General features: G+C 44.8%; 1 protein-coding gene across 2 annotated transcripts in view; it reads left to right on the forward strand.

The window, feature by feature from the left end:
• Positions 1-13,067, forward strand: part of sdr16c5b (short chain dehydrogenase/reductase family 16C, member 5b) — a 73,182-nt gene that overhangs the window by 21,634 nt on the left and 38,481 nt on the right. For both annotated transcript variants that reach the window (XM_084326875.1, XM_084326874.1), the window contains one exon: positions 5,206-5,305. In XM_084326875.1, coding sequence (XP_084183001.1) covers positions 5,206-5,305 — 100 coding nt within the window. The remainder of the gene's footprint in view (positions 1-5,205; positions 5,306-13,067) is intronic.

A 13,067-nucleotide genomic window follows, 5' to 3' on the forward strand; every position in this document is an offset into this window, starting at 1 on the left:
GAGATGAGGCATAGAACTTTAAATCACACAATATTCTAGAGTTCTCTGCATTCTCTGCAATGATCCTGGAGAAGTGGTCCTTTCCTGCCAAACGTAATGTCATAATGAGACGGGTCTTGTTGCAGTGAACTGGGACTAGATTCCCTGCATGTTCCTTCTGCTGCCAGACATCCAGCCTGTTGCTTCACCAGGAGGTTCTGTCAGTTTAACCTTCTTAGGGCTTGTGTCCATAGCGGACGTTTTTTTTTAAAGATTTAAGATTTAAGATTTGTTTATTAAGGACAATGCAAATGAATGAACATCATTTACATGAGTGTATGCATAACATCACAGCATGATAAGGACGTAAATATGCCGGGAATAGCACAGGGCTAATTTCCACCCGTAGTCCTAACATAAAACAAACACAAAACGGACCATACAACGTTCATTCATAAAAACTGACATCACTGACATGACCACACTAACATGACATTCAGTCAGTACAACATCACTAACATCCCTAATGAGTGCATATTTGGCTGTCTAACAGCCATTTCCTGAGTTGGCCCCTAAAGGTGGACAGGGTGGTACATTCCCTTAAGGGGACCGGAAGGCGGAACGCTTTGAAAAGCCAATAAAAGAGGGGAGCTCCAGTAGCTCACCGCGTATCTCGGCGCTATTTCGGCATCGGGGACAACCGTGCGCGTCACGGATCTGGGGTACACGAGTTCGACTCCCGGACTCGCCGTATTTTCTCAGAGTGTCTTCCCCTGATCTATATCCCATTCAACCTGTTTCTGTCGGTCATGCTTGACCAGAAAAAAGCGATAAACGCTAAAAAGAACCAGCTGTCTGGTCAAAGTAAAAAAAAAAAAAAAGAAAAGCCAATAAAAGCATGTTCAGAACGTTTTCATAGCGTTTTTTTAGATGTTCCACACACACACACACGCACACAGATATACACACACACACACACACACACATACACACACACACACATACACGCATATATACACACATGCACACATACACACACACGCATATATACACACATACACACACACACGCACACATATACACACACACACATATATACACACATTCACACACATACATACTGTATACACACATACATACACACGCATACACACATGCATACATATACACACACACACACACACACACACACATACTACAGGATTTCTTTGGTCCTCAGATGGGAACTGACAAAACAAGCTAACATTCCGGTAACAGATGGAAATCATTCAAACTTACCTCACGCCCCGTGACTCAAGACTAAGGTCTTCCAGACTTAGAAGTCCATCTAAAGAGAAGTCTGTTCACTCTGCCACCATCTTGATAACAGGGAGTAAGCAGACCTGACCCCTGTCTCTTTGAATGGGGTTCTCATTCGTGTCTTAAGAATCTGTCATACATAGCATTGTTTTTATTTCATATTTGGAATTCCCAGCCTTTTGGCAGAGATTGTGATTAATTTAGAACAGCATTAAAACGCACCGTTTACCTCAAAATAGCAGTCAATTATAATTTGACTAAACATAAAATCACGTCACATTGAAGTGTGTTTCTAATGCTGGTTTTGTTGTTGCACCATCTGTGGTGATTCCTCCGTCTCCTCAATGCATAGACTCTGGTCTTAATCATGAACAGCTGGCCTGTAAAGGGGCCACGCAGTGTCTTACAAACAGTCTTAAAGGGGACCTGTTATGAAAATTGCTAGGGATGCATGATAATTATCGGGCCGATATCAGCAATTATGACGTCATCCTGATAAACCCGATAAAAGTATTGATAGCTCCGATAATAACATCTTTATTTATTAATTATTATTATTTTTTTACACTTTTTTTTTTAAATTTTTTACACTTTTCTTTTTCATGTCAACGTTCACACACACAATATATGCTTACTTAGGATTTGACTTGATTCAACAACAAAGCAGTCGGGGCAATGGCAAGCCAAAAACGGTCGAAAATTTGAAGTTTGGATTTTTTTTTTTTTTTACAGCTGAGGTAGGTAGATTACATTTTTAGAGACTAAAGTACCGAAAAAAGGTACCGTTGGGTACCGGTATCGATTCACAGGTACCGGTACCGTATCGGTTCAAATGTGAACGGTACCCATCCCTACTGACAAAGCACAATACCCGTTGGTTTTTAGTTCACTCATTGTTCAGGGAAACGCATTGTTAATGACATTGACGGATTGTGAATTTTGTGATTGACTCAAATTATATTTATTTGGAAAAATAAATAGTCACTTTATTTGAAGAGTCAAAACTGTTCTCTTGGCTTTGTTTTGTTCATAGTAGTAACGCTCATATGTCATGATAAATCTGGTTAGGTCAAAACTACAGGAATATACATAAAAAAAAATTATAATACAATAAATATATATATATATATATCGGTATCGACCTTGAGGAGCAGAAAGTTATCGATATCTGGGTCAAAAAATCAATATCGTGCACCCCTAAAAATTGCCCTTTGCCGTGTTTTGCTCCAGAATGTGTGCACTGTGCACATTGTAAGAGCCAGTGGAGAAACTTCCCACTGCTCATGTTACTGCCGAGTCATTGGAATCCTAGAAAGTGGACCGGGCAGAAGATTAATTGGGAGCCCCTGAACTAGGCTTCAGGCTTCCGGTCCTAATGGAGCTGTGCAATACCCTGGAGCCGGCACTGAGGAGCCGGACCAGACGCTCAATGTTTTTATTTAGTATTCCTGTCTGTTTCAGACTCGATGTCGGGGACCAGCAGCAAAGGGAGGCCTAGCCTAGCCTAGCTTAGCTTAGCTTATCACTTTTGAACCATCAGATCAAGCTCCAGCTGTCTGTCCTTCTTCACTTAGAACTATGTGACGTCAAGGGAGCCTGTGGCTCTAATCGCTGCTTCATTGTGACTTCAAGAGAGAACTTAAAGTGTCGCAGTTGCGGCAGGCAGACTTTCAGTTGGTCGTTTTTTTTGTTCAACTTTTTCTCCCATTTTTCTATTTTTCTCCCATCCAAATTTCTTATCGTCCAATTCTACCCTCCCCTGTCTCGAACGCTGTTAGGCCATGCCTCCCACAAGCCGGCTGCAATGTGGACGAAGCCTTACATCACGTGTCCCCTCCGGTACTCGAGGAAGCAGCAGTCGCATCTTTTCACCTGCACAGCGCAATCTCTCAGCGTCGGGGGTCTGCGTTTGGAGGGCACGCCGCCCCCCGTCGCTTCCTGATTCTGCTGCGCAGGCGCACCAACCGACCTGTAGGAGTCGCTGTCCACAACGTCCGATCCCCACCCATCAGCTTCCCACCCCCTAATACTGCCAATTGTATTAGTATGAACGACCAGCCAAGCTGATGGCAATGTGGAGAGCTGGGCTCGAACCCAGCGTCTCCTGCATTGGTGGTGAGCGCCTTGCCCACTGCACCACCTAGCCGCCTTCAGTTGGTAGTTTTAAAGGGGAATGGGAACGCATTCCACATTGATTTATATTTGCAAGTCAAATAATGTCATGTCACATTTGATAAAAACTGTTTCACAAATGGATACATTGATTTTGAAGTGGCCTAATGGTAAGCTATCAATCTTATGGGGGCCTGCCATGTTTTTGTTGTCATGGATACGCAGTGTCACCGGTTGGATCACACACAGACACACACATTAAGCTACTTCAAAATCTACATCCATTTGTAAAACAGTTTTTTATCAAATGTGACATTGTTATTTCACTTGCAAATAGTAATTCATTTAGAATGATCTCTTTAATTTCTAGTGTTTATATTCCATTAAGAAGCAAAGCACTCAATCAACCACACACAGCTACACACACACACACACACACACACACACACACACACACCATGTAGTCTCTCTGTTCTATAACAGTACAGTCTTCACTCACCATGTAGGTCTGCAGAGCGAGGATGAACAAACGCCTATGAATTATTCAGCTGTAGACCAGGATGATGTCTCTGCAGCAGAGCCGTATGGAGGGAATTAATACCAGGAGTCAGGAGAATCATAAAGAAACCTTTTGGTATAATTGATATCACAGTAGAATCATGAAGTCTTTGGTATAATTGATATCACAGTAGAATCATAAAGAAGTCTTTGGTATAATTGATATCACAGTAGAATCATAAAGAAGTCTTTGGTATAACTGATATCATAAAGACGTTTTTGGTATAACTGATACCACAGTAGAATCATAAAGAAGTCGTTGGTATAACTGATACCACAGTAGAATCATAAAGAAGTCTTTGGTATAACTGATACCACAGTAGAATCATAAAGAAGTCTTTGGTATAACTGATACCACAGTAGAATCATAAAGAAGTCTTTGGTATAACTGATACCACAGTAGAATCATAAAGAAGTCTTTGGTATAACTGATACCACAGTAGAATCATAAAGAAGTCTTTGGTATAACTGATACCACAGTAGAATCATAAAGAAGTCTTTGGTATAACTGATACCACAGTAGAATCATAAAGAAGTCGTTGGTATAAAACCGTATAATTGATATCACAGTAGAATCGTAAAGAAGTCTTTGGTATAAAACCGTATAATTGATATCACAGTAGAATCATAATGAAGTCTTTGGTATAAAACCGTATAATTGATATCACAGTAGAATCATAAAGAAGTCTTTGGTATGAAACCGTATAATTGATATCACAATAGAATCAAAGAAGTCTTTGGTATAAAACCGTATAATTGATATCACAGTAGAATCATAAAGAAGTCTTTGGTATAAAACCGTATAATTGATATCACAGTAGAATCATAAGGACGGGTCAGTAGAGTCTTTTCTCAACACGGTCCACACTATGATTCATACCCACAGCTTCTGCTAGTTAGCCACACAAAACGAACATACAGTCAATGGGGCCACACACCACTCAGCCTGTACAATCAATGGGGCCACACTGAAACCTACTCGACAGTGCACCCAAAGTGGGTATCGGCATTTATCTCAGGGCTGGTACAGACTGAAGCCTGGCCCCATTACTTTGCATTAGTTTGTGTCGTAACTAGCTTGAGCCGTGGGTCTCTCCAGTATGAAGGACTTTACAGATGGACAACATGGTAACCTGTGATGTCAGAGCACCGCCCCCCCCCCCCCCCCCCCCCAACCTGTGATGTCAGAGCACCTCTTTGGGACATTTCCCCGTTTAGTTCAGTTGTTGTTTAATTTTCTGTGTTTTGTCTCGTCAGCTGTACAAGGCCTTCCTGCCGGCCATGATCGCCAACAACCATGGACACCTGGTCAGCATTGCCAGCTCTGCTGGTCTGATCGGAGTCAATGGATTGGCAGGTATTGTGTGTGTGTCTGTACGTCACGGCCTGCTAAACACCACGCTCCTACACAGAGCTGCCTGTACATCACAGCCTGCTAAACACCACACTCCTACACAGAGCTGCCTGTATGTCACAGCCTGCTAAACACCACACTCCTACACAGAGCTGCCTGTATGTCACAGCCTGCTAAACACCACACTCCTACACAGAGCTGCCTGTACGTCACAGCCTGCTAAACACCACACTCCTACACAGAGCTGCCTGTACGTCACAGCCTGCTAAACACCACACTCCTACACAGAGCTGCCTGTACGTCACAGCCTGCTAAACACCACACTCCTACACAGAGCTGCCTGTATGTCACAGCCTGCTAAACACCACACTCCTACACAGAGCTGCCTGTACGTCACAGCCTGCTAAACACCACACTCCTACACAGAGCTGCCTGTACGTCACAGCCTGCTAAACACCACACTCCTACACAGAGCTGCCTGTACATCACAGCCTGCTAAACACCACGCTCCCACACAGAGCTGCCTGTATGTCACAGCCTGCTAAACACCACACTCCTACACAGAGCTGTCTGTACGTCACAGCCTGCTAAACACCACGCTCCTACACAGAGCTGCCTGTACGTAACAGCCTGCTAAACGCCACACTCCTACACAGAGCTGCCTGTACGTCACAGCCTGCTAAACGCCACACTCCTACACAGAGCTGCCTGTACGTCACAGCCTGCTAAACGCCACACTCCTACACAGAGCTGTCTGTACATCACAGCCTGCTAAACACCACACTCCTACACAGAGCTGTCTGTACATCACAGCCTGCTAAACGCCACACTCCCACACAGAGCTGCCTGTACATCACAGCCTGCTAAACGCCACACTCCTACACAGAGCTGCCTGTACGTCACAGCCTGCTAAACGCCACACTCCTACACAGAGCTGCCTGTACATCACAGCCTGCTAAACACCACACTCCTACACAGAGCTGCCTGTATGTCACAGCCTGCTAAACACCACACTCCTACACAGAGCTGCCTGTATGTCACAGCCTGCTAAACGCCACACTCCTACACAGAGCTGCCTGTACGTCACAGCCTGCTAAACACCTCTGCCAAAGAGAGCAAAGATCTTTACCAAATCGGGACATCTGCAACCAAATTAGTTTGAAAGAAAATAGGGTTAAATATTTGTATTCGATGTATACAAAGTATCACTAATAACCAAAAAATGTACTTGCCTGAACATTTAGGAGTCCTGTTTGAAATACAGGGAAACCTCTCTCACACTCTCTCTCTCTCTCTCTCTCTCGCTCTCGCTCTCGCTCTCGCTCTCGCTCTCTGCTTCTAAACTGTTTTACAACTGCGTTGCTCAGCCAATATAGCATTTTAACAAGTAGGGATGCACCGATCCGACTTTTTCAGTCCCGATACCTGGGTTTGGGTATCGGCCAATACCGATACCGATCCGATACCCATTGTCCAATTTTTTTTTCAAAAAAAGTAAAAAAAAAAAAAATTAATCCACGTTTTTTTTTTTTTTTATTAAAATATATTTTGTTTTTAAGAATTGTAAAGGATCACAAGTGTGTTTTTGATTTGTTGTAAACAAAGACTGTATGCCTCACTGTCACTGTGTGGAAGAGACTGGGATCATTCTTTTGTGCAAGGCAACATCAGGCTTGACTTAAAACATTACTTTCCTAACTTAGTGAAACTAAATGTAACAAATTAACACATAGATATAAATGTACTGAATGGTTATTTCTTTTATTTCTTATTTAAAAAAAATAATTATAATAATAATAATGCGATATATATATATATATATATATATTTTTTTTACCGATACCCGATCCAGCTATTTTACTGATAGCGGCCGATACCAATATCGGATTGGTGCATTCCTAATAACAAGGTCGTTTTAGTGCATGAACAAAGTTGACTTAAGGGGCCCCTATTGTAAACATTGTGCAGCCTTTCCCTGCGTTTGTGTTGTTTTTACACACTGAGGGGTTGTGAAATATGTACAGTTTCTAGAGTTCAGCCGTGACAAGAACCCCCTGTTGAAACAGTTCAGCCGTGACAAGAACCCTCTGTTGAAACAGTTCAGCTGTGACAAGAACCCTCTGTTGAAACAGTTCAGCTGTGACAAGAACCCTCTGTTGAAACAGTTCAGCTGTGACAGGAACCCTTCCTGTTGAAACAGTTCAGCTGTGACAAGAACCCTCTGTTGAAACAGTTCAGCTGTGACAAGAACCCTCTGTTGAAACAGTTCAGCTGTGACAAGAACCCTCTGTTGAAACAGTTCAGCTGTGACAAGAACCCTCCCTGTTGAAACAGTTCAGCTGTGACAAGAACCCTCCTTGTTGAAACAGTTCAGCTGTGACAGGAACCCTCCCTGTTGAAACAGTTCAGCTGTGACAAGAACCCTCCCTGTTGAAACAGTTCAGCTGTGACAAGAACCCTCCCTGTTGAAACAGTTCAGCTGTGACAAGAACCCTCCCTGTTGAAACAGTTCAGCTGTGACAAGAACCCTCCCTGTTGAAACAGTTCAGCTGTGACAAGAACCCTCTGTTGAAACAGTTCAGCTGTGACAAGAACCTTCCCTGTTGAAACAGTTCAGCTGTGACAAGAACCCTCCCTGTTGAAACAGTTCAGCTGTGACAAGAACCCTCCTTGTTGAAACAGTTCAGCTGTGACAAGAACCCTCCCTATTGAAACAGTTCAGCTGTGACAAGAACCCTCTATTGAAACAGTTCAGCTGTGACAAGAACCCTCTGTTGAAACAGTTCAGCCGTGACAAGAACCCTCTGTTGAAACAGTTCAGCTGTGACAAGAACCCTCCCTGTTGAAACAGTTCAGCTGTGACAAGAACCTTCCCTGTTGAAACAGTTCAGCTGTGACAAGAACCTTCCCTGTTGAAACAGTTCAGCTGTGACAAGAACCTTCCCTGTTGAAACAGTTCAGCTGTGACAAGAACCCTCCTTGTTGAAACAGTTCAGCTGTGACAAGAACCCTCTGTTGAAACAGTTCAGCCGTGACAAGAACCCTCTGTTGAAACGGTTCAGCTGTGACAAGAACCCTCTTTTGAAACAGTTCAGCTCAACCCTCTTGTAATCAAAGTAAATGTCAAGATTAATGACGTGCCTCAACACTCAAAATGTACACCATTTGTATTGACCATAGATATAGATGATTTAATAGATAATATAAATACAAAACATAGAACATACTAACGGTCTAACATACACAAATCATAACACTACAACAGCACTTTACACCTAAGAAGACTCGGTGGCATAGAGGCTACATTCTGCCTTAGAGCATTTAATTTTCCTGGACTTTTGGAAGAAAAGCTCCAGGGCTCTTTGGTGGGGAATTCACTGGTAGGGGCCCCATTGATGCTGAGACGCATACAGGCGGCCAGATGGTCTCCCTGGAGACGCATACAGGCAGCCAGATGGTTTCCCTGCAGCCTGTTCCTCAGGTCACTCTTCACCTGTAAATACGGAATCAATCACTAGACAATAAGTGGGGTGATATTTGTGGCAAGTCAAATAACAAATCTGATTACAAATGACTAGGGCTGACCACGACTAGTCGAATAGTCGACTAATCAATCGAAAGGAGCCGTAGTCGACTGCCAACCTCTTAGTCGAATGCACAAAAAAATTATATATATATATTTCTTTAAAAAAAAATGTGGTCACTCTTTCCAAAAGCAAAGAGGCCTAGAAGCGTGGCTAACGCTAATGACGTGCATACCAGCGAGGCCAACTGCCTAAAAAAACGGGCACAGAGGCACTGAAAGAGGCTTTCACCTGTCTAATGAACACACTAGACAAATATCCAGATGTATCCATCTGGTGGACCAATTGCATGCTTTCGCAGAGGACAAGAAGCCTTCAGTCGACTCCTTTTTTTTCCATTTCATTCTGGGGGTAGTCTAGTTCATAGCAGCGGCGCTCATGATGCTAAATGCATATAAGGGAAACACTGGACCTTTTAAATCGCTCTGTGTGACTGTCATCATAGTCAACAGACTCTCAATCAGTGCCAGCTATTGGCATCATCCTGTTCTAGCTAGGCCACGCTTTAAAATATAGGAGTGTGTCACCTTGTTTGTAGAGCTAAATCTATATTTTATATTATAGCTATGGGTCCAATGTCATTGTCAATTGACAGTATGGAGCTTCCCTTCAATATGCCATAAAGAAATATTTTTTTCATCAATACGTTCCTGTTTTATACCGTAATGAATATGAGCGTTATATCTGAATGGTCTGTGATAATTCCTGCAAAGCTAGTTATAAGGCGCTAAGCTAATAATGTTAAATCGATTGGTGTTTCGGCCCTACACAAGCTAGAGTTAAAAATCAAAATGCATTTGATCGGTATCATGTTCCATCATGAATGCATGAAAGGGGGGGGGGGGGGGGGGGGGGGCGGGTGGAGTCGTTTCTGATTATTGATTACCAATAACGTAAAAAAACGTTTAGCAGCCAGATCGGTATGAAAACATTGCATGATCAAGCCAGAATTTATGTCAGATAGTCCTTACCTGTGGCCGGGAGTATTCCAAAAATTATATTCCAATTGTTTGATCGCCATCTGGTACATCCAATGTCGATTAGGGCCACTGCATAATCAATCGCAGCATAATAATAATAATGGATTCAATTTGTACCGCGCTCTACATTCGTGAGAATCTCAGAGTGCTACAGGAGATATAGACAAACGTTAAATGAATAAAACAATTTAAAATTAATAAAAACAATTAAAAGACTAACAACCAGTGAAATGGAAGAACCTAAGAGTAAAAAATAATAAAAATAATAGTAAAAGGAATAGAAGTAAAAATAAAAGTAAAAGAAAATTCAGGCAAAAGAATGTTAAAAAGAAATGTTTTTAGGCCCCTTTTAAAAACCTCTACGGATTGTGGTGCTCTCAGGTGGATGGGGAGAGCATTCCAAAGTCTGGGTGCGGCAGAGCAGAAGGCGCGATCGCCCATGGAGTGCAGCTTAGTCCTGGGGGCTTTGAGGAGGTAGGCTGTGCCGGAGCGGAGGGAACGTGAGGAGGACTGGGGGGTGAGGAGTTCCTTGAGATAGGCAGGGGCACCACCGTGTACGCACTGGTGAGTGAGGAGGGACACCTTGTACTCAATTCTGTGTTCCACAGGGAGCCAGTGAAGGGATCTGAGGGTGGGGGTGATGTGATCATATTTGCGCACCCTCATCAGGATCCTAGCAGCGACATTCTGGATGGTTTGCAGTTTTTTAATGCTTTTACTAGGGATCCCGATGAGGAGTGCATTGCAATAGTCCAGCCTGGAGGAAACAAAAGCGTGGACGAGTTTCTCGGAATCTGCCAGGGTGAGTGAGGGGCGGAGTTTAGTGATGTTTCGGAGGTGAAAGAAAGAGGTCTTGCAGAGGTGTTTGATGTGTGTATCATATGTGAGGTGGGGGTCCATTTTCACGCCCAAGTTGGTGACAAGGGTGGAAAGGGGAATGTCCTGACCGGAGAAGGAGATGGTGGTGATGGTGGTTGACCGGACCTGGTGTGGGGTACCGATCAGCATGGCTTGTGTTTTGGAACTGTTGACCTGGAGAAACCTGTGGTTCATCCACGCCTTAGTCTCCTCCAGGCAAGCGGTCAGTGTGGGGGGTGATGAAGGTGATGATGGTGTGATCCGGATATATAACTGGGTGTCGTCAGCGTAGCATATGCATCGGATGTCCCGTAGACGTTTTGATGCGACCGATTGAACCTATAGCCTTACCGTGTAGTAAACATCTGCGCCCGGAGACCTTACAGTGTAACACAAGGGTCTGGACCAAGGTTTATCTGCAGCTCAATACCGCCACCTGGGAGAATCTGGCCGGTACTGCACCCTCGGCGTCGCAGTAGGGCTTCTAACGGGAACATATACGGGTCCCTGGCATTAAATAGGATATTAAAATCGATTGTCGGGCTATCACATAGTATTACGTGGGTGGCACTGATTGAGTTAACATGGTAAGAGTGAGTAACTAATGCTAACATCGTAACATGTATAAAGGCAGTTAGCTGCGTACTACCCAACAAGTGCCCAAAAGAACGTTCTCAAGCATCCAATCATATCCTGGTACATAGAATTCTAAGAGCAGGTCACGACCCTGACATTCTGCAGGAGGTTATTCAGTGCCGGGAGATAACGCCACGTCTCATCATCACGCCATTTGTCTCCCAGAAGTAACGACGGAAGCCATTTCGGAATGTTCCTCGTGATGACACTAACCCGCCCTCCTGGAAGTGAAATGGTTGCCAAACAACATTAGTCAAATGGCTAACCACCTGGGACCGTCGGGCAACATTAGCGTATTGATTATTTCCGTCGGGAAGCAACCTCTCCCAGATATGTCGGTAACTCCTTCTGACATGTCGGTAGAAGGTGGCGACCATGACGACTGACTCGAACCTGCCTTCACCCCCGATGTCATGGTGCTCACCTACCGGAGACTCTAGTGGAGGAGGGTGCGTTTGATTCATGGTGCTCACCTACCGTAGACTCGACAGGGCTAGTGGAGGAGGGTGCGTTTGATTCATGGTGCTCACCTACCGTAGACTCTAGTGGAGGAGGGTGCGTTTGATTCATGGCCGGTCACCTACCGTAGACTCGACAGGGCTAGTGGAGGAGGGTGCGTTTGATTCATGGTGCTCACCTACCGTAGACTCAACAGGGCTAGTGGAGGAGGGTGCGTTTGATTCATGGTGCTCACCTACCGTAGACTCAACAGGGCTAGTGGAGGAGGGTGCGTTTGATTCATGGTGCTCACCTACCGGAGACTCGACGGGGCTAGTGGAGGAGGGTGCGTTTGATTCATGGTGCTCACCTACCGGAGACTCGACAGGGCTAGTGGAGGAGGGTGCGTTTGATTCATGGCGCTCACCTACCGTAGACTCGACGGGGCTAGTGGAGGAGGGTGCGTTTGATTCATGGTGCTCACCTACCGTAGACTCGACAGGGCTAGTGGAGGAGGGTGCGTTTGATTCATGGTGCTCAACTACCGTAGACTCGACAGGGCTAGTGGAGGAGGGTGCGTTTGATTCATGGCCGGTCACCTACCGGAGACTCGACAGGGCTAGTGGAGTAGCGTTATTTCTAAACCTAGCCGCATTTCTGGCAAGACGCTCTCTGATTGGCCGACGCCTGTTTCTACACTGGTTAAGCTTAGGCACTCTTTCGAAGTTGGTTAAGGTTAGAGTTTGTCTTAGAGCATGGCGATGGAACGCCAGGTAGTTTGCAGGCTGTTTGACGTGGAAATGGGCAAAGACACAGCTCGTCACGGATTGGGCAAACGCGTCAGTGGCCAATCGGAGAGCGTCAGTCAGAAATGCGGCTAGGTTTAGAAATAACGCAGTGGAGGAGGGTGCGTTTGATTCATGGCCGGTCACCTACCGTAGACTCGACAGGGCTAGTGGAGGAGGGTGCGTTTGATTCATGGTGCTCACCTACCGTAGACTCGACAGGGCTAGTGGAGGAGGGTGCGTTTGATTCATGGTGCTCACCTACCGTAGACTCGACAGGGCTAGTGGAGGAGGGTGCGTTTGATTCATGGCGCTCACCTACCGTAGACTTAACAGGGCTAGTGGAGGAGGGTGCGTTTGATTCATGGCCGGTCACCTACCGGAGACTCAACAGGGCTAGTGGAGGAGGGTGCGCTTGATTCATGGCCGGTCACCTACCGGAGACTCAACAGGGCTAGTGGAGGAGGGTGTGCTTGATTCATGG

The sequence above is a fragment of the Notolepis coatsorum genome, assembly GCF_963971535.1.
Source record: "Notolepis coatsorum genome assembly, chromosome: 13".
NCBI classification, from domain to species: Eukaryota; Metazoa; Chordata; class Actinopteri; order Aulopiformes; family Paralepididae; genus Notolepis; species Notolepis coatsorum.